The sequence below is a fragment of the Lotus japonicus genome, chromosome 6, assembly GCF_012489685.1.
Source record: "Lotus japonicus ecotype B-129 chromosome 6, LjGifu_v1.2".
Taxonomy (NCBI): domain Eukaryota; kingdom Viridiplantae; phylum Streptophyta; class Magnoliopsida; order Fabales; family Fabaceae; genus Lotus; species Lotus japonicus.
This window is the reverse complement of record NC_080046.1, coordinates 64,903,267-64,921,561: the sequence shown is the minus strand read 5'-3', so window position 1 is coordinate 64,921,561 and position 18,295 is coordinate 64,903,267. Positions and strand designations below refer to the sequence as shown.

The 18,295-nt window shown below is 39.5% G+C and overlaps 1 protein-coding gene and 1 long non-coding RNA gene across 4 annotated transcripts; one reads left to right on the top strand and one right to left on the bottom strand.

Moving 5' to 3' along the window:
• Positions 1 to 617: 617 nt before the first annotated feature.
• Positions 618 to 1,848, top strand: LOC130724633 (uncharacterized). The gene is made up of 3 exons (XR_009014584.1): positions 618 to 775; positions 863 to 1,058; positions 1,514 to 1,848. It is a non-coding gene; the product is annotated as an uncharacterized LOC130724633 (long non-coding RNA).
• Positions 1,849 to 2,432: 584 nt separating this feature from the next.
• LOC130724632 (wings apart-like protein 2) lies at positions 2,433 to 10,042 on the bottom strand. 3 transcript variants are annotated; one of them, XM_057575909.1, is made up of 9 exons: positions 9,762 to 10,042; positions 9,577 to 9,689; positions 9,319 to 9,429; positions 4,700 to 5,190; positions 4,227 to 4,480; positions 3,757 to 3,904; positions 3,516 to 3,613; positions 3,329 to 3,410; positions 2,434 to 3,139 (listed from the first exon to the last, which is right to left on the bottom strand). In XM_057575909.1, the coding sequence occupies exons 3-9, from the start codon at positions 9,362 to 9,364 to the stop codon at positions 3,056 to 3,058; spliced, it is 1,203 nt and encodes a 400-aa protein (XP_057431892.1). In that variant the 5' UTR covers positions 9,365 to 9,429; positions 9,577 to 9,689; positions 9,762 to 10,042; the 3' UTR covers positions 2,434 to 3,055. The 3 variants fall into 3 exon arrangements, with proteins under 3 accessions (XP_057431891.1, XP_057431892.1, XP_057431893.1); XM_057575910.1 differs by having other exon boundaries at positions 9,319 to 9,412; XM_057575908.1 differs by having other exon boundaries at positions 2,433 to 3,139; positions 9,577 to 10,042.
• Positions 10,043 to 18,295: the final 8,253 nt, after the last annotated feature.

Genomic DNA, 18,295 nt, shown 5'->3' with positions numbered 1-18,295 from the left:
ACAGATACATTCCACTCCCAACAAAGCATCTCCTTCATCTTTATTTTACTAGATTGGTCACATTTTTATTTTTAGTGGCTAAATTCATCAATTATTGAATGAAAATAACAATCTTCATCTTTTATGATTAAAACAAGTAATATATTCCTCTTTGAAGTTTGAGCGAACTATTTACTCCTAAATTCATCAAAAATTGACAAAAGATATATTGTCATCAATGCCCTCAAATTTTTTTATAGGTTAATATTAGTTGTTAGTAATGTTAAAAATTAGTATGATATAGGTAGTCTTTACACCATGGTTCTTCATCATGTTGCGAGAGAATTTTTAATACATACGCCTCCATTCATTCTTTGAAGATAAATGAAACGGATCCAACACGAGCAATGAGTTTAGTCCATATGTATGGTTTTGTCTTCCGTGTGTCACTTTAAAAGTGATTCACCATGGATGCCAACGTGTAAAAAAAACGTGACATTTGACATTTTCCGTCTCAGAGACCAACGGAAAATTGAAAAAAGGACTAACTTGACCGACGTCAACACATTCAAGGATTAAAAACGACCATTTTTAAAAGCTGAGGACCATTCCGTCACAGCTATACACAACCAAGGACCCTAAAATCTAAATATCCACCAATCCTCAGTTCCTCACCACCACTCTTTCTCTCTCACTCTCTCGAAGCCTCCATTCTCTCAAACCCGAGATTAAAGCCGCGTTCTCTCGTTCTCTCTCACTCTCAATCGAAGCCCAGCCTCTCTTTCACTTGCTTTTTGTAAGAACATTTCTTCTTCATCACCATTATATTATTTACCAATGTTATTTCTTCTTCTTATATTAATTCATTCGTTCGATTTACTAGGGGCTCTGTATAACCTCTGTTGATCTCACGTCCAAGCTTGGCGTGCCTGTGCTGTCCCCTCCATGATGATCTATAGGCCACCAAACTTGTCCACGCAATGCAATTTCAGAACAAATCTTATCTTCCAGAAGTGTTTCCGGATGTTGACTCCCTTGTCATTTTTGCATCAACTGTGATTTCCTTGATTAATTGTGAGGTATTATTTCTTTTTTTATAAAAAAGAAATACATTAAAATTTTGTCAATGATGTGATTTTCTATTAAAAATAAAAGAAATGCATGTATGCTAGAAGTAATTTTTTTTAGACAACAATCTTCCTGTTTCTGTTTCTGTTTGTAAGTCGTTAAACCTACATTAGAATTTAACTATGTTCAAAGTCATTAATACACCATACAAACAATTATCTCCTACTATTTCACTTGTTGTGAATTATAACCTTTATTATCCCTCCCATAACGAAGTTGTTTGAGGCAGGACAAGTAATTGATCAACCATGGGCAAAACCATGGGCAAAGCTTCATGGGATAAGAGGGTGTGGTTGATATATCCTTTATTGTGTTCTTCTTTTAGGGTGTGGTTGCCTTCATGATTTGCTCAATTTGTTGGTTTTCACTTTTCTGGATATCTTCATTTTTTTATTTTTTTTTACAGAGATTTTTTACAGAGATTGCTTTTGGGGACACGCAATTCAGCGAAGTTTTGAACTTTGAGGTTAATGAAATAAGAGAGGTATGCCATCTAACGAATTGCTTTCTCAATTGAGGGTGATATCAAGACGGAAGGTTTAGTTAGTAATTGTAATGTTAGCATATTAGTTAGTAATTGTAATGGGAGCCTAAGCTGCTGTCTTCTATACACATGTACTTAATTACAAGAGTTACTTACTAGTTCCATATTAATATTACATATTTAGCTAAAACAAGTGGCATTGTTTTAAAAAAGTGGATGTTATTCCAAAGTATAATATCAATATGGGATGGTTGAAATAAAGGAATGAAAACATATTATTTATATGTACACGACTCGCCTTGAATTTGAGGATGAAGCATCACTTGTAGTTCATGAATCATGATGGAATGGTTTTGAATGGACTGAAAATATGATTTTCTTCAGTTGCTTCCCTTGCAGTTCTTTATTTTTAAAATCTGCTTTGGAGCTTAAACCATTGCGTATTTGCGTCCTTTGGTTTTTTCCTCCAAGGTGTTGAACCGAGTTTAGGCATGGAGGTTTGGTTCCTAAATGCACAAAGGTATAAAAAAAACTAATTGTGTTTTGATTAGCTTTCCTCTTGTAACAAAAAAAAAGTGTGTTTTGATCAATATTGAAAGAATTAATTTTAGTAAAATTGAGTATGGTAAACACGAGAGAGTTGAAAGTCAAATAATTTAGGTAAATTCTGAGGTACCCATAAAATATTTTGGGTATGGTACCCGCATTGAGTATGATTATTATATTTTTTTTAGGTAAAGTTTACATTTTTACATTTCATTTTACTATTCAATTAATTTCATTCCTCTTATGAAATTTGTTTTTTTAATGAAAAATGGTTTAGTTGTAGAGATGAATGATGACGGTTGAGATGCGCGCAAAATGACCATGATTGACGGATGAAAAAGCCTAAAAAACACAACCTACAAATCTCATGTCTCTAAGAATGAAACGTTGCATCACTACGATAAAATAACATCAAAATTATAACTTGTACATTTTTCTTTATTATTGAATTATCTCATTTATATGTGAAAATATTTATGAAAAAAAGTAAATTTTGTATGACAATGTTGTGAAATCGAAGAGTGAATCTCACAATCAATTACAATCGACAGCAAAAAACTAGGTTTTAAGAAAAATACCAGTTAAGTAAAGTAAGACCAATTAATCTTCACATGAGGAAACAGAGAATGTAGACTTTCTTACTAAGCTTCTGATACAAGAAAGTGAATGAATAAACAAGAATGCCACTATTGATTACAGAAACTATACTAAAAAATTTCCAGGATCAAAGTTTTGTATACAAGGATATAAGCATCACCGAGTTGGTGAAGTAAAAATAAGGAGGAATTATTTATCCAGAATGCAAAATGGAAACAATGCAGAAAAGAATGGTCAGTATAATGAAGTGAGTTGAAGCCTCATTTCCTCAGTCATCTAAAGCAATCTGTGGCTGTACAGAGTTTTACATTTGCTGAACTTTCATGTAACTCTACATGATTCAATGACTTCACAAACAGCTTCATAAGTCTCTGAAGAAATCATGTTCATGGCAAAATGAAAGTCCTGGAGACAGAAATGTAATTATCGGTTAAAGATGCTATCAATGGACTCAGTGAACAGATATAACAGAATGTGAGCCCTATAACCTATCCAATACTTAAAATGAACCCGTTCCATAAGATTTAGTGTAATATTAGCAATATCCAAAACTAACATTGACCAGAGTATTTAGAATTATCAACATCCACTTACCACAAATCTGTCCAACACAGGCACAAGAGTAGACAAGTTGTGATGTGGAAGATTGTCAGAAATTGCTTTGCGGACGCTTTTGCTGTAAATCAAAAAACTAGATTTTAATAAGATATATAGGCCTTACAATATGAAAACAAAACAAAATAGATAAAAAAAAAGAACAGAAAATGATTACGAAATTAACCTTTCTGTGGAAAGAAAGGCTAGAAGCAGAGCTGAATAAGCTTCCACAATCATTTTCTCAGCTTCTTTTTCACCTTGTAGAACAGCTGCCTCATCATCCTGCTCAATTGAACCAAAGATGATACAAGATACATCAATAATAATTAAATTTTACATCTTTCTTGCTTCCATTGTACAAGTCTGTAGTCACAGTTAGGCATTGAGTCACAAATCAAATGGAAAAATCAAAACATGCTACCTACCAGAGTTATACATTTATCTTCCTCAACTCCATCACCTCCACTTTGGTTAGCCAAGAAAATAGAGCACAGCAATTGAATAACACCCCTTTGCGCCTGGCCCAAGCCTTTTGAGGTGGGTAGCAGAACAGTGGCTGCTGCAAGCCGTAATCTGCAAAAAAGACACATCTATATTACAATGCGAAAGTTTGTTGTTTTGTTTTTCCTTATCTATGTAAACTTTATATTCATTTTAAACAGTAAGAAGTAACAGCTAGTGCTTGCTCTGAAAAACAGGATCAAGTAGATAGGGAAAAACCTCTTTTACATAAGCAATACAATTATGAAACTAAAATGATTGGGGAAACCATCCAAATATATATGAATGGAGACTCAAAAAATTTCGCTTGCTTAAGATTGAGATTAAGAAAAAACACAAACGTTTCTAGTTCTGGAAACACTTTCAACTGCCTTTCCAGAACCAATTAATTTACCTGTTATGACCATCCTTCTCTACCTGGTTTACAAGCAGCCCCAGAATAGCAACAAGGAAATCAGTGAGATGCCTATCACGTTGATGGTCTTTTGGAATTTTGGAAGTATTTCCTTTTATCTGAACAAAGGAAAACGGTAATGAGCTGAAAGAAGGGAAATGACCAGCAATTATCAAAGGCATAGTTTCCAGTCCTCCATAGGCAGCAATTTGCTGGCAGCTAGCAGGGTTTTCATTAGTCAAATTCATCAGCACCTACAATGAGAAAACATAACTTAGCGCATGAGAGGAACCCACAAACCAGAATTGAAGACTACAATGGAAAATACTACGAACAAGGTAAAAAATCTAATATAACAGAATGAAAAATGGATAGAAATGGAGAGAAATCTCTCCTCTAAGAATTTCCAAACATTAAAAAAACTGGATATAGAAGATATACAGAAAGACCAAACAGATAGTCAGAAAAAATACCTTAACTGCAGTAAGAAGGCAATTGGTGAGAAGGCTGGAACCTGCTTCATGACTGATGTAAGAGCTGGAACATTTGTTATTCAACACTCGTTGACTCCCATTTGTCTGAGATTGACATCCATCTTCAAAATCTCTGTTTGTCATCTCAAATCTTTTAGAATGAGATGTTTTTTTATTCCCTGACAGCTGGTCCCACTTAGAGAGTGCAATGTCATCCTCATCAAATGCAAATGGATCTCGGCTATTGTCTAAAACATCAACGTCGACCATGGATGTTTTACTATTTGAACCACTAGTTGATGCAACAGCACAACAAGATTCAGTACTGAAAGTCTTTGAATTGCTGGGAGTTTCAGCAGTGGATAGTGATCCTTTCAACTGAGAACATTTTGAGAGCCAACTCTTCCGTGGAAGTTTAAAATTCTTCATAGAAGAGTCTCTCTCCATATCACAGTACATTCCAGTGGAATTACTGAATACAGTCCCATTCTCTGCAAAATCAAGTAAATGAGCTTTCAGAAAATCTTAAAGCGCTTGTTTCAACAATAGCATACGTAAACAAATTCAAAGCAACTGTCACCACCAATCAATCTTTAGAACTAAGGCATAATCTAAACATGGGATGTTACAGATGTTTACTGTTAGCTGGGTTGTTAGTTTGTTAAGCTGAGTTGGTTAGTTTGTTAGACGGTTGGGGTTAGTATAAAGGGTGTTAACTAATCAATTGTAATCATGTTGAATAGTGAATAAACTTTCTCTCCTTCTCTCTGGTTTCTTTCTCTTTCTCTCTTCATCTCTTCTTCTTCTTCAACCTTCTGTCCTATCATTGGTATCTAGAGCCCTAAGATTCACGGAACCGCCATGGCTGAAGCAACAAGGTTTCAGAGTTCGATTCGTGAAGCGGAGGAGCGAATCATGGCAGCGATGGATCCTTGCATCGCCCGCCACATGCGTGAACTGGAACTTCGGTTCGAGACGCAATTCAATGGTTTCCAGGAAGCTATGCGTGGAATTGGTTTGCAGGTCACCGACTTGGCTTCTGCACGACGTAGCAGAACACCAGGCGATGGAGATCACAGGATGCCAACTCGCCTCACGAGGTTGGATTTTCCGAAATTCAGCAAGGACGATGTCGATTCTTGGATCGCTAAGTGCGAGAGGTTTTTTGCGTTGGATGGCACTCCTGAAGGCGAGCGTGTCGCTGTTGCCAGTATCGCCATGGACGAGAGCTCGTTCAGGTGGTTTCAGGGATTGGAGCAAGGTACGGTGGGAAGAGTGACTTGGCCGGAGTTTGCGGCGGCGCTACGAACACGATTTGGGGTTGAATTTGAGTCGCCGATGGAGGAGCTCAAACGATTGGTGCAACAGGGAAATCTTGAGGAATATCATGAAGCTTTTGACAATCTTGCATGTAGAACAGAGCTTTCTGAGTCGTTGAAGCTTCAGTGTTATCTTGGAGGCCTCAATCCTGAGCTATGTACTGGGGTGAAGATGTTTGGTCCTCGCACTCTGCTGGAAGCAATGAGAATTGCTAAATTGCAAGAGAGAAGTTTGGAATTGTTGCATAAGAAATCTAATTCAGTGACCAAAACCTACAGTAATTGGAGTGAAAGGAAGGGAGTAGCACCTGTAACAGTGGAGAAGAAGGCGATTGAGAGGAAAACTGTTGGGGAAAACAACCAGAAAGGTATTCTGGGCAAGCCAAATTACACATTCCAGAAGAAACTCACTCCTAAGGAGATGGATGAACATCGTACTCAGAATCTGTGCTTCTTTTGCCATGAAAAGTACACTCCAGGGCATGATTGTCCCCAAAGAAAGAAGTCTCAGGTCTTCTTTATGGCAGTAGATGTTCTTGAGTCAGAAGAGCTTTTGGAGGAGGTGGAACAAGAATCTCGACCTGAGGTAAATGTTCCTAAAGTCTCTCTTAATGCTTTGCATGGTGATTCAATTTCTTTAGATGCTTTGGATGGTGATTTAGAATATCCTATGATGAGATTGACTGGTTGGCTAGGCAAGAAGAGAATTTTTGTGTTGATAGATACAGGAAGTACACACAATTTTATTAACCAAAAATTATGCCATGAGGGGTTGAGCAAGATTAAGTGTTTGCAACCAGTAAAAATAACAGTGGCAGATGGGGGAATCATACAAGGCACTGGTTGGTGTGAGGGAATTTCATGGAAAATGCAGGGTTACACTTTTACTGATAATGCAATTGCTATTCCTCTAAGTAGTTGTGACCTCATTTTGGGTATGCAATGGCTTAGACAAAGGGGCAAAATATCATGGGATTTCAATACAGATGGGTCACTAAGTTGATGGGCTTGTCTTATGTGATTCAGTACAAAAGGGGTAAAGAGAATGTGGTGGCTGATGCTCTCTCTCGAGCTTCACATGGAGAGTTGTTGCAGCTCTCAGTTTCTTCCATTTCCTCATAATTATGGGGTTTACTCACTCAAGCTTATGCAGCTGATGAGGCTCTACAGCAGCTCATCTCTCAAGTCCTAGCCCAACCTCAACTGCATGCTCACTATTCTGTAGTGGATGGTTTCTTGTTTAGGAAACATAGGTTGATGATTCCTAATAATTCTCAAGTCAGAACATTGATTTTGGAATGGCTGCATTCTTCTCATCAGGGTGGGCACTCTGGTATAAGGGCTACTGTTGTTAGGATTAAGTCCTTATTTTTCTGGAAATGACTCAGTAAGGATGTTGCTGATTTTATCCAAAAGTGTGAGACTTGTCTTAGGTGTAAGTATGAGAGAGTTGCTAGTCCAGGTTTACTTCAACCACTCCCCATACCTGCTGGTGTTTGGCAGAGCATTGCTATGGACTTTATTGACAAATTGCCTAAGTCTCATGGAAAGGATGCTATCTGGGTTGTCATTGATAGGTTGAGCAAGTATGCTCACTTCATTCCCCTCACTCATCCTTATACAGCTTCTACTTTGGCTGAGATTTTCATCAAAGAGGTTTATAGGCTTCATGGTGCTCCCTCCAACATTGTCAGTGATAGGGACCCTCTGTTTACCAGTACATTTTGGACTGCTTTCTTACAGCAGCTGGGCATTTCTCAAAGCCTCACCATTGCTTATCACCCACAATCTGATGGTCAGAGTGAGGTTCTGAATAGGTGTTTAGAACATTACCTTAGAGCCATGACTTGGCAAAGACCTAAGGAATGGGTCACCTGGTTGCCACTAGCTGAGTGGTGGTATAACACCACTTATCATTCAGCTATCCAGACTACTCCCTATGAGGTGGTGTATGGTCAGCCACCAGCAATCCATCTTCCTTATTGTCCTCAGAGCACTATTGTGGAAGCGGTGGACAGGAGCTTTACAGCTAGGGAGCAAATGATTCAGAAGCTTCATGCCAATCTCATGAGGGCTCAAGCCAGAATGAAAATACAGGCTGACAAGCATAGAACAGATAGGGAATTTTCTGTGGGAGATTGGGTTTTGTTGAAACTCCAGCCTTATAGGCAGAGTTCCACTCAACACAGGGCTTCTGAAAAACTATCTCCACGATTTTTTGGACCCTATCAGGTGCTTCACCGTGTTGGCAAGGTTGCTTACACTCTGGCCCTTCCCCCTGAGTCCAAGATCCATCCTACATTCCATGTTTCTCTGCTGAAGCCATGCCCTTCACCGGCTATGCCACATGTACCACTTCCTTTAGAGTGGGGTAATTTGGATCAGCCAAAGGCTCCTTTTAAGATCCTCAAGAGACGAATGGTTCAGCGCAGGCACAAGGCAGTCACTGAGGTGCTGGTTCAGTGGCTAGGTGAAATGGAGGAAGAAGCTACTTGGGAGGTTCTGTATAACCTCAAACTGAAGTACCCTACATTTGATACTACTGTTGTTGTCCCTGAGAATTCTCGGGTTATTCCTTGAGGACAAGGAAATTGTTAAGGGGAGGGATATGTTACAGATGTTTACTGTTAGCTGAGTTGGTTAGTTTGTTAAGCTGAGTTGGTTAGTTTGTTAGACGGTTGGGGTTAGTATAAAGGGTGTTAACTAATCAATTGTAATCATGTTGAATAGTGAATAAACTTTCTCTCCTTCTCTCTGGTTTCTTTCTCTTTCTCTCTTCATCTCTTCTTCTTCTTCAACCTTCTGTCCTATCATGGGAGGAAGAACTAATTAGTCTATAGAACAAAGAAAGGTGAGGCGCAACAGTGATGGTCACTAAACAAACTTTCACATCCTAAATAAGCCGGAAATCTGCCTCGAGAAAGAATCCAAAACTTAAAGGGAAGGTACTCAGCTCTAGAATCTAGAAAGAGCAATTTCTAAGTCAACGGCCCACACAATGACCATCAGCTTCTTCATATCCATGATGGCTTATATGAATTATGAATTACGAGTAGTGGCTCCTTTCCAGAAGGAAAAGATGACTTCAATAAACCCCCCTCCCCAATCAAAAGCAGGACAAACCACAATATATCCTTCTATAAGAGACAAACAACTAAAGTAGTGGCTCCTTTCCATAAGGAAAAGATAACTTCAATGTGTTATAAGTTAAAACAATAATTCAGCAAAGTTTTGTACAGAACTCCACCAGATATAACTATAATCTGAAATAGTTAATAAAAAACCATAACAATCTCGTACCCTTTTGGTCTGTGAGCAAATCCAAATCAGAATCATGACTTCTCATAGAAAAAGGATCCCGTCGCTGGCATTTATTGGATGTTACAGAAGAATTCTGACGTAAAAATAGATCTACAAGTTCAGAGATTTTGGAGGAGAGAAGAAAATCTATCGATAATCAGAATTGCAAACTGAACAATGAATAATGACAAGACCACTAAGAGAAAAGGATGGGAAGGGGTGAAGCAGCAGAAGGGTTAAATTCAGTGTGATCATTACCTGAGAGAATCTTGACAAGAGTGATAACCAGCTCAACAAAAAAAAATGGGGTTGTCCGAGAACTCAAGTTTCTTTTCAGTCCAAGCAAATGAGAAAGTAGCAAATTCACCAAGCTAATAATACAACAAAAGTAGCAGTAAACAATATAGTTAAGCATAAATGAAATCGAAGGTACAAGCTCACACCTCCAAATCTGACAGGCAATTCAAGATGGTTTCAAAGACAGCATCAAGCCCTCCAAGCTTTCTTAGTTTTTCCTTAAAATTTTCACTAGTCTTCTGCACAGCACCAGAGGTTTCTGAACACAGTCCCCCACCATCCAAAAATACAAAAGAATTGTCAGTAGCAGACAGTTTTGATTCCTTAAAAGAACATACAAGAGATAACAAAGTTTGTAGAAGTTGACACCCAGTCAACTAGAATTTCAACTTCAGTCAAATTTTTTTTTTTTTTTAGGAAACTTCACTTAATAGTTGCTATGATATAAAAAGTGATTGTTGATATTCTGTAAAATACCATCAAGAGAAACGGCAGATGAACAAGCCTTCTCGATAATCAGCAATGCTAGCCATTTTGGGCATAACTCTGGCCTCTCTAGCCCACCGTCACTTAGATGAGTAAATTTTAGATCTTCACAATTTACTAGAATTTCTTGAACTCTAGAAAAAACTGCTAGAGAACTGGCGTCCAATATTTCCACTGTATTTTGTAATCTGCCAGCATTCTTCTGCAATGTTAGAAGTGGAGATCTGAATTTTGGTGCTTTGTCTTCACTAACCATGGAGACAATTGGTCTCAACAACTTGATTAGAAATTGAATAGAGCGAGGTGATTCAAGGAGGTGATCATCTTGACCCTGAAACCAAGCATATCCAGAAAAGTATTAGACAGACACACAAATGAATCATATGATTGGAAGTATATGTATGCTTAGTAGAACAATGTACAACAGAACATGCCTATAAAATAAGCAATGAAGAATCACTGAGAAACTCTATTGCTAGTTAATTATTGTCTTAATTATTTGTAACACAAAGCTTCTTTCATATTCACTAGAACTAGAGTATTTCAGAAACAATACAAGATTTACCTCAATTGTCAAAATGTAGAAAAGAGTTGCAGCAGCAAGATTGCTGGGAGAATCATTAAGACTGAGGCCTAAAATAGCATCAGTTATTGTCTTTGTCATCCTAGAAAGTAAACAAATGAGGTATTATTAATGATGGATACAAGATTATGAATATTTAATTGTGGTTTTTTACATGGAACATTATTCACACTGCATAAAAAGGCAGAAAATTGTTCAAAACTATAAAGAATCTAAGTCCCCCTTCAATTTCATCATACATTTCCATTAACAGTGATTAAAAAATTCACTTTCAAAAAAAAAATTTCAAAATTCAAAAAATTGAATTCACTTCAAGAAACCCATCATAAAAATGAAAACTTTGAATTCATTTCAAGAACCCCATCACCAGAATTTGGAGAAAAAACAATCTTTTTTTCACACAGAAAGATATGTTACCGTTGAGTCCGCAGAAGTTGGCGGCGGTGCGGGGAGGCGCAAATGGACAAGAGAGAGTATTAGAGTATAAAGCAATTATGCTTTGCTATATACATTGTAACTGTTAGTTACAAGCTGGTTAAGTTTGTTAGTCAGTTGAGTTTGTTATGAGTCAGTTACGGTTAGTTACTAACTATGGTTAGCCTAACTGTTAACTATAGTTAGTTTAGGTAGCTTGCTATGCAAGTCTCTCTCACAGTATAAATACTGAGATAAACTCTTGTAATCTTCACCTTTCAATGAATAATATTTTCAGTTCAATTCTCAGATTTAGTTTAGGTTTTCAACATGGTATCAGAGCTCGGTTAGCTCTTAAGGATCCAAAATGGCTTGCTGCAATGCAAGCTGAGTATGATGCTCTGCTTGCTAACAACACTTGGACATTAGTTCCTCTTCCCCCTCATAGGCAGTCTATAGGCTGTAAGTGGGTGTTCAGAGTCAAAGAAAATGCTGATGGGTCAATTAACAGATATAAGGCCAGGCTGGTTGCAAAAGGCTATCATCAAGTGCAAGGGTTTGACTATTCAGAGACATTCTCACCTGTGGTCAAACCTATCACCATCAGATTAATTCTTTCACTGGCAGTTACTAAGAAATGGCATATTCACCAATTGGATGTGAACAATGCCTTCCTCAATGGTGCTCTTGAGGAAGAGGTGTACATGGTACAACCTCCAGGGTTTCAGCATGCAGATAAGTCCCTAGTCTGTCGACTTAATAAGGCTCTTTATGGCCTTAAACAGGCCCCAAGGGCCTGGTTTGAAAGATTGAAAGCTGCTCTTGTGAAGTTTGGTTTCAAGCCCAGCTGTTGTGATCCTTCCCTTTTCACCTTTCACACCAAGACCTGTTGTATCTATATCCTAGTTTATGTGGATGATATAATCATCACTGGCAGTTCTCTACCCTTGGTTCAGCAAATTGTTCAGAACTTAAACTCAGAGTTCTCACTCAAACAGTTGGGTCAACTGGACTATTTTCTTGGTGTTCAGGTCCATCATTTGCAGAATGGTTCTTTGCTTCTCACTCAGACCAAGTACATAGGTGATTTGTTGGAAAGGGCAGATATGACAGAAGCAAAAGGCATCTCTACTCCTATGGTTGGAGGAGCTAGGCTCAGTAAATATGGAGCTGACTACTTTGACAATCCTACTGTCTATAGGTCCATTGTTGGGGCCTTGCAATATGCCACATTGACCAGACCAGAAATTAGTTTTTCAGTAAACAAGGTGTGTCAGTTTCTCAGTCAGCCTTTAGAGGAGCACTGGAAAGCTGTCAAAAGGATTCTCAGGTATCTCAAAGCTACAAGTCATCATGGTCTACTGATCAAGCCTTGCTCTCTCACAAAGCCAGTGTCCCTTGTTGCTTTTTGTGATGCTGACTGGGGGTCAGATCCTGATGATAGGAGGTCAACTTCTGGCTCTTGTGTATTTTTTGGTCCAAATCTAGTATCTTGGTGCTCTAAGAAACAGACCCTGGTTGCAAGATCTAGTACTGAAGCTGAATACAGGAGTCTGGCCAACACTTTTGCAGAACTTCTATGGGTTCAGTCTCTTCTCCAGGAGCTACACATTCCCTTCCAAACTCCAAAAATTTACTGTGATAACATGGGTGCAGTGGCTCTAACCCATAATCCTGTTTTGCACACTCGGACTAAGCATATGGAATTAGATATTTTCTTTGTTAGAGAGAAGGTTCTCAACAAGTCACTGTTTGTGACTCACATTCCTTCAGTTGATCAGCTAGCAGACATTTTTACAAAGCCTCTTTCTCCTACTCGGTTTGAAGCCTTAAGGGACAAACTCAATGTGTTTGAGAAATTTCTTTCTCAACCACCTTGAGTTTGAGGGGGTCTATTAGAGTATAAAGCAATTATGCTTTGCTATATACATTGTAACTGTTAGTTACAAGCTGGTTAAGTTTGTTAGTCAGTTGAGTTTGTTATGAGTCAGTTACGGTTAGTTACTAACTATGGTTAGCCTAACTGTTAACTATAGTTAGTTTAGGTAGCTTGCTATGCAAGTCTCTCTCACAGTATAAATACTGAGATAAACTCTTGTAATCTTCACCTTTCAATGAATAATATTTTCAGTTCAATTCTCAGATTCAGTTTAGGTTTTCAACATGGTATACTGTGAGAGAGACTTGCATAGCAAGCTACCTAAACTGACTATAGTTAACAGTTAGGCTAACCATAGTTAGTAACTAACCGTAACTGACTCATAACAAACTCAACTGACTAACAAACTTAACCAGCTTGTAACTAACAGTTACAATGTATATAGCAAAGCATAATTGCTTTATACTCTAATAGACCCCCTCAAACTCAAGGTGGTTGAGAAAGAAATTTCTCAAACACATTGAGTTTGTCCCTTAAGGCTTCAAACCGAGTAGGAGAAAGAGGCTTTGTAAAAATGTCTGCTAGCTGATCAACTGAAGGAATGTGAGTCACAAACAGTGACTTGTTGAGAACCTTCTCTCTAACAAAGAAAATATCTAATTCCATATGCTTAGTCCGAGTGTGCAAAACAGGATTATGGGTTAGAGCCACTGCACCCATGTTATCACAGTAAATTTTTGGAGTTTGGAAGGGAATGTGTAGCTCCTGGAGAAGAGACTGAACCCATAGAAGTTCTGCAAAAGTGTTGGCCAGACTCCTGTATTCAGCTTCAGTACTAGATCTTGCAACCAGGGTCTGTTTCTTAGAGCACCAAGATACTAGATTTGGACCAAAAAATACACAAGAGCCAGAAGTTGACCTCCTATCATCAGGATCTGACCCCCAGTCAGCATCACAAAAAGCAACAAGGGACACTGGCTTTGTGAGAGAGCAAGGCTTGATCAGTAGACCATGATGACTTGTAGCTTTGAGATACCTGAGAATCCTTTTGACAGCTTTCCAGTGCTCCTCTAAAGGCTGACTGAGAAACTGACACACCTTGTTTACTGAAAAACTAATTTCTGGTCTGGTCAATGTGGCATATTGCAAGGCCCCAACAATGGACCTATAGACAGTAGGATTGTCAAAGTAGTCAGCTCCATATTTACTGAGCCTAACTCCTCCAACCATAGGAGTAGAGATGCCTTTTGCTTCTGTCATATCTGCCCTTTCCAACAAATCACCTATGTACTTGGTCTGAGTGAGAAGCAAAGAACCATTCTGCAAATGATGGACCTGAACACCAAGAAAATAGTCCAGTTGACCCAACTGTTTGAGTGAGAACTCTGAGTTTAAGTTCTGAACAATTTGCTGAACCAAGGGTAGAGAACTGCCAGTGATGATTATATCATCCACATAAACTAGGATATAGATACAACAGGTCTTGGTGTGAAAGGTGAAAAGGGAAGGATCACAACAGCTGGGCTTGAAACCAAACTTCACAAGAGCAGCTTTCAATCTTTCAAACCAGGCCCTTGGGGCCTGTTTAAGGCCATAAAGAGCCTTATTAAGTCGACAGACTAGGGACTTATCTGCATGCTGAAACCCTGGAGGTTGTACCATGTACACCTCTTCCTCAAGAGCACCATTGAGGAAGGCATTGTTCACATCCAATTGGTGAATATGCCATTTCTTAGTAACTGCCAGTGAAAGAATTAATCTGATGGTGATAGGTTTGACCACAGGTGAGAATGTCTCTGAATAGTCAAACCCTTGCACTTGATGATAGCCTTTTGCAACCAGCCTGGCCTTATATCTGTTAATTGACCCATCAGCATTTTCTTTGACTCTGAACACCCACTTACAGCCTATAGACTGCCTATGAGGGGGAAGAGGAACTAATGTCCAAGTGTTGTTAGCAAGCAGAGCATCATACTCAGCTTGCATTGCAGCAAGCCATTTTGGATCCTTAAGAGCTTGTTTAGTTGTGGTAGGCTCAACCTGTGTGAGCAGCAATGTAGGGAATAACCGAGGCTTAACAATGCCAGACTTAGCTCTAGTCTGCATTGAATGAACATTAGTTGGTGCAGCTACAAGGGGTGCAGTAGGAACTACAGAAGCAGCTGGAGAAGTTGTAGGAACAACAACTGAAGGTGTTGGGGCAGTGGTAGGTGCAGGAGAAAAGTGAACTGGCAAAGGGGAAGGGACTTGGCCAGGAGAGGCAGAAGGAGAAGGTAAGATCTGAGGTGGAGTATGTATCACAGGAGAAGGTGACTGAGTATGTGGAATTATAGAAGAAATGCCATGAGAATGCAAAACAGGACCAGGTGATGAAGGAAACATAGTAGGGAAAGGAAACCTGAACTCATTAAAGAGTACATCCTTGGAAACAAAGATTCTACCTTCTGCATCAAGACACTTATACCCTTTGTGTGAGGAAGCATAACCCAAGAAGAGACACTCTTTGGATCTGAGGGACAACTTGGACTGATTGTAAGGCCTTAGAAAAGGATAGCATGCACTTCCAAAGACTTTAAGAAACTTATAATCTGGATGAGTTTTGTATAAAAGAAAATAAGGACTAACATTGCCTAGAACTGAGGTAGGAAGTCTATTAATGAGAAAAGTTGCAGTTAGAAAGGCATGATCCCAATACTGAGAAGGCATATTAGCAGCAGCAAGTAAGGACAAACCAGTTTCAATGATATGTCTATGTTTCCTCTCTACACTCCCATTTTGGTGATGTGTATGAGGACAAGTGTGCCTATGAACAACACCTAGAGAAGCAAAATGAGTGGAAAGAGGTTTGAATTCTGTGCCATTATCAGTTTGTACAGATTTAATCCTAAGATTAAACTGCAATTCAACCATTTTCTGAAACTGAATAAAGACACCACAAGTTTCTGATTTCCTTTTTAAGGGATAAATCCATGTAAAACGGGTAAAGGCATCCACACAGGTTAGAAAGTAAGAGTAACCACTAGAAGATTCTACTGACGCAGGACCCCACAAATCAGCAAATATAAGCTCCAAAGGAGAAGTATAAGTTGTAAGAGAAGAAGATGGTAACCTATGAGACTTAGCCAAACAGCAAGAAGTGCAAACAGAAAATTTTGCTTTATTAGGTATTGGTATATTACAAATGGATAAAGCTGAAAGTAAAGCCTCATGATGAGGATGACCTAGTCTACCATGCCAAAGATCATAAGTAGTAGGCACAACAGTGGTAGATTCTGAGTTATTTATGCTAGGTACATTAGAAATAGTAGAAGGAAAACAAACAGAAAAGGCTGAAGCTGAAGACAATGATGAAGCTGGAGTGACACTCGAAGAAGAGCCCTTGAAGAATTTGGAAGCATGCATGTTATCAAAGGAGTACAGGCCATCTGGTCCAAGTGTCCCTCGAAGAAGCACTTCAGAAGTGTCCTGACATTTCACAACACAGTAAGTAGAGTGAAACTCAAAGAAAGCACCATTGTCCCTAGCAAACTTGCTAACACTAACAAGATTTTTGGTTATAGAAGGAACTAGAAGAAGATGTTTAAGCAGAAAATTAGTTTTAGCATTATAGGGTGAAGAAAATGATGCTGAACCAACTGAGTGAATTGGCAAACCTTGGCCATTCCCCATGTAAACATGATCATTACCATTCAATGAAACACTATCATTGACCACTGAAGCATCATTGGTCACATGATGTGTAGCTCCAGAATCTGGAAACCAACTGCTCAGATCAGAAGCTCCAGAAGTTGATGACCCTGAGGTAGAAGCTGGAAGTGCAGTAAGCATAGCCTGAGGTGGTCTTCCAGTAGGAAAAGCAGGCCTGGAATGTCCATGAAACTGTGCAGCAGAATATTGATGAGTAGGTACTCCAAACCCAGGCATTGCAGATGACTGTCCAAACATAGAACCAGGACCTGAAAACTGCTGCACATTCCCAAATTGAGATGGAAATTGAGACATTCCAAAGTAAGGAGGGTAACCGAAAGAAGGCATCATCATCTGAGGCAGAGCAGCACCAAATTGTGCTGACATAGCAAAAGGTGAATATGGTGAAGCAGTAGATTGCTTTCCACCAGTGCCAGAGGATGCATTTCCTCGATGATAACAGATACTAGCATCATGTCCCCATTTGTTACAGATCTGACATTGAACATTACGGCCTCCGCCGCGTCCTCTGCCTCCGCGACCACCGCGACCACCAGAACGGTTATCATAGCCACCACGATTCCGATCATCATAGGAATGATCGTCATAGCTCTGACGATTGCGATCCTCAAACTTGGAATCGTCATAGCGATTGCCGTGTGAGGAAGATGACGAATCCACAGTGCCTGAGCCAGATCCAGTTGTAAGATGCACTGACGGAGACGACGATGTCTGCACCGGAGTCGATGACGGTGGCGACGGTGTCGATGGCGCCGGCGACGCGATAACATGAGTAAGAAGCGCAGAAGCTGGAGTCGCAGCAAGCTGACGCGAACGCGCACGCTCCAGACGAGCTTCATGAGCGATGAGAATCCCTTCAACTTGCGAAACGGAGCAGGGAACATCGCGATTGTAAACAACAGTCATGACGGAGGAAAATTCCTCAGGAAGACCATCGAAAATGGACTCCAGATGCTCGCGATGACTGACAGGGTCGCCAATCGAAACCAAAGCATTGACAATGGTCTTGATGCGCTTGAGATATTCACTGACAGTCTTCGAGCCTTTGTTGATGGTTCGTAACTCAGTACGAAGCTGCGTCGACTGCGCATAAGAATGCGCATGGAAGAACTCGAGGATTTGCGCCCAAACTTCCCAGGACTGCGTGCAATTGACCACAGTAGGAAGAACAGAGTCAGAGAGCGACGAGAGAAGCCAAGTAAACAACGCTGAATCTTGCTGAATCCAATCAGTGTAAGCAGGATTCTCAGTCGCACTCACGCGATCTTCTTCTGAGAGAAAACGAGGAGGAATCTCTGGATCCGATAGAAAACGCTGCAATCGATGAGAACGAACAACGCCTTCAACGATTTGGCGCTAGGAACGAAAATTTGTATCATCAAGCTTGATCGAGATTTTGTGTGCTAAGCTATTGGAAACACTGTTCTGTGCTTCTGGATTTGCTGAATTTGCATTGGAAACACTGTTCTGTGCTCCAGAATTGGCTGAATTCTCTGGAATTTCAGCCATGGCGAAAGAGAAAGGAAGAAATCAAGGACCTAGAAGAAGAAAGAAATCAAGGACCTAACCGAGCTCTTGATACCATGTTGAAAACCTAAACTGAATCTGAG

Excerpts from the sequence above, each read along its gene's own strand:
- LOC130724632 (XM_057575908.1), bottom strand. The coding sequence starts at position 9,733 with ATGCTTAACTATATTGTTTACTGCTACTTTTGTTGTATTATTAGCTTG. Across the intron at positions 9,430-9,576 it reads TCTTGTCAAGATTCTCTCAG|ATCTATTTTTACGTCAGAAT; the intron begins GTAATGATCACA and ends CTGAACTTGTAG. Across the intron at positions 5,191-9,318 it reads TTTGCTCACAGACCAAAAGG|AGAATGGGACTGTATTCAGT; the intron begins GTACGAGATTGT and ends TTGATTTTGCAG.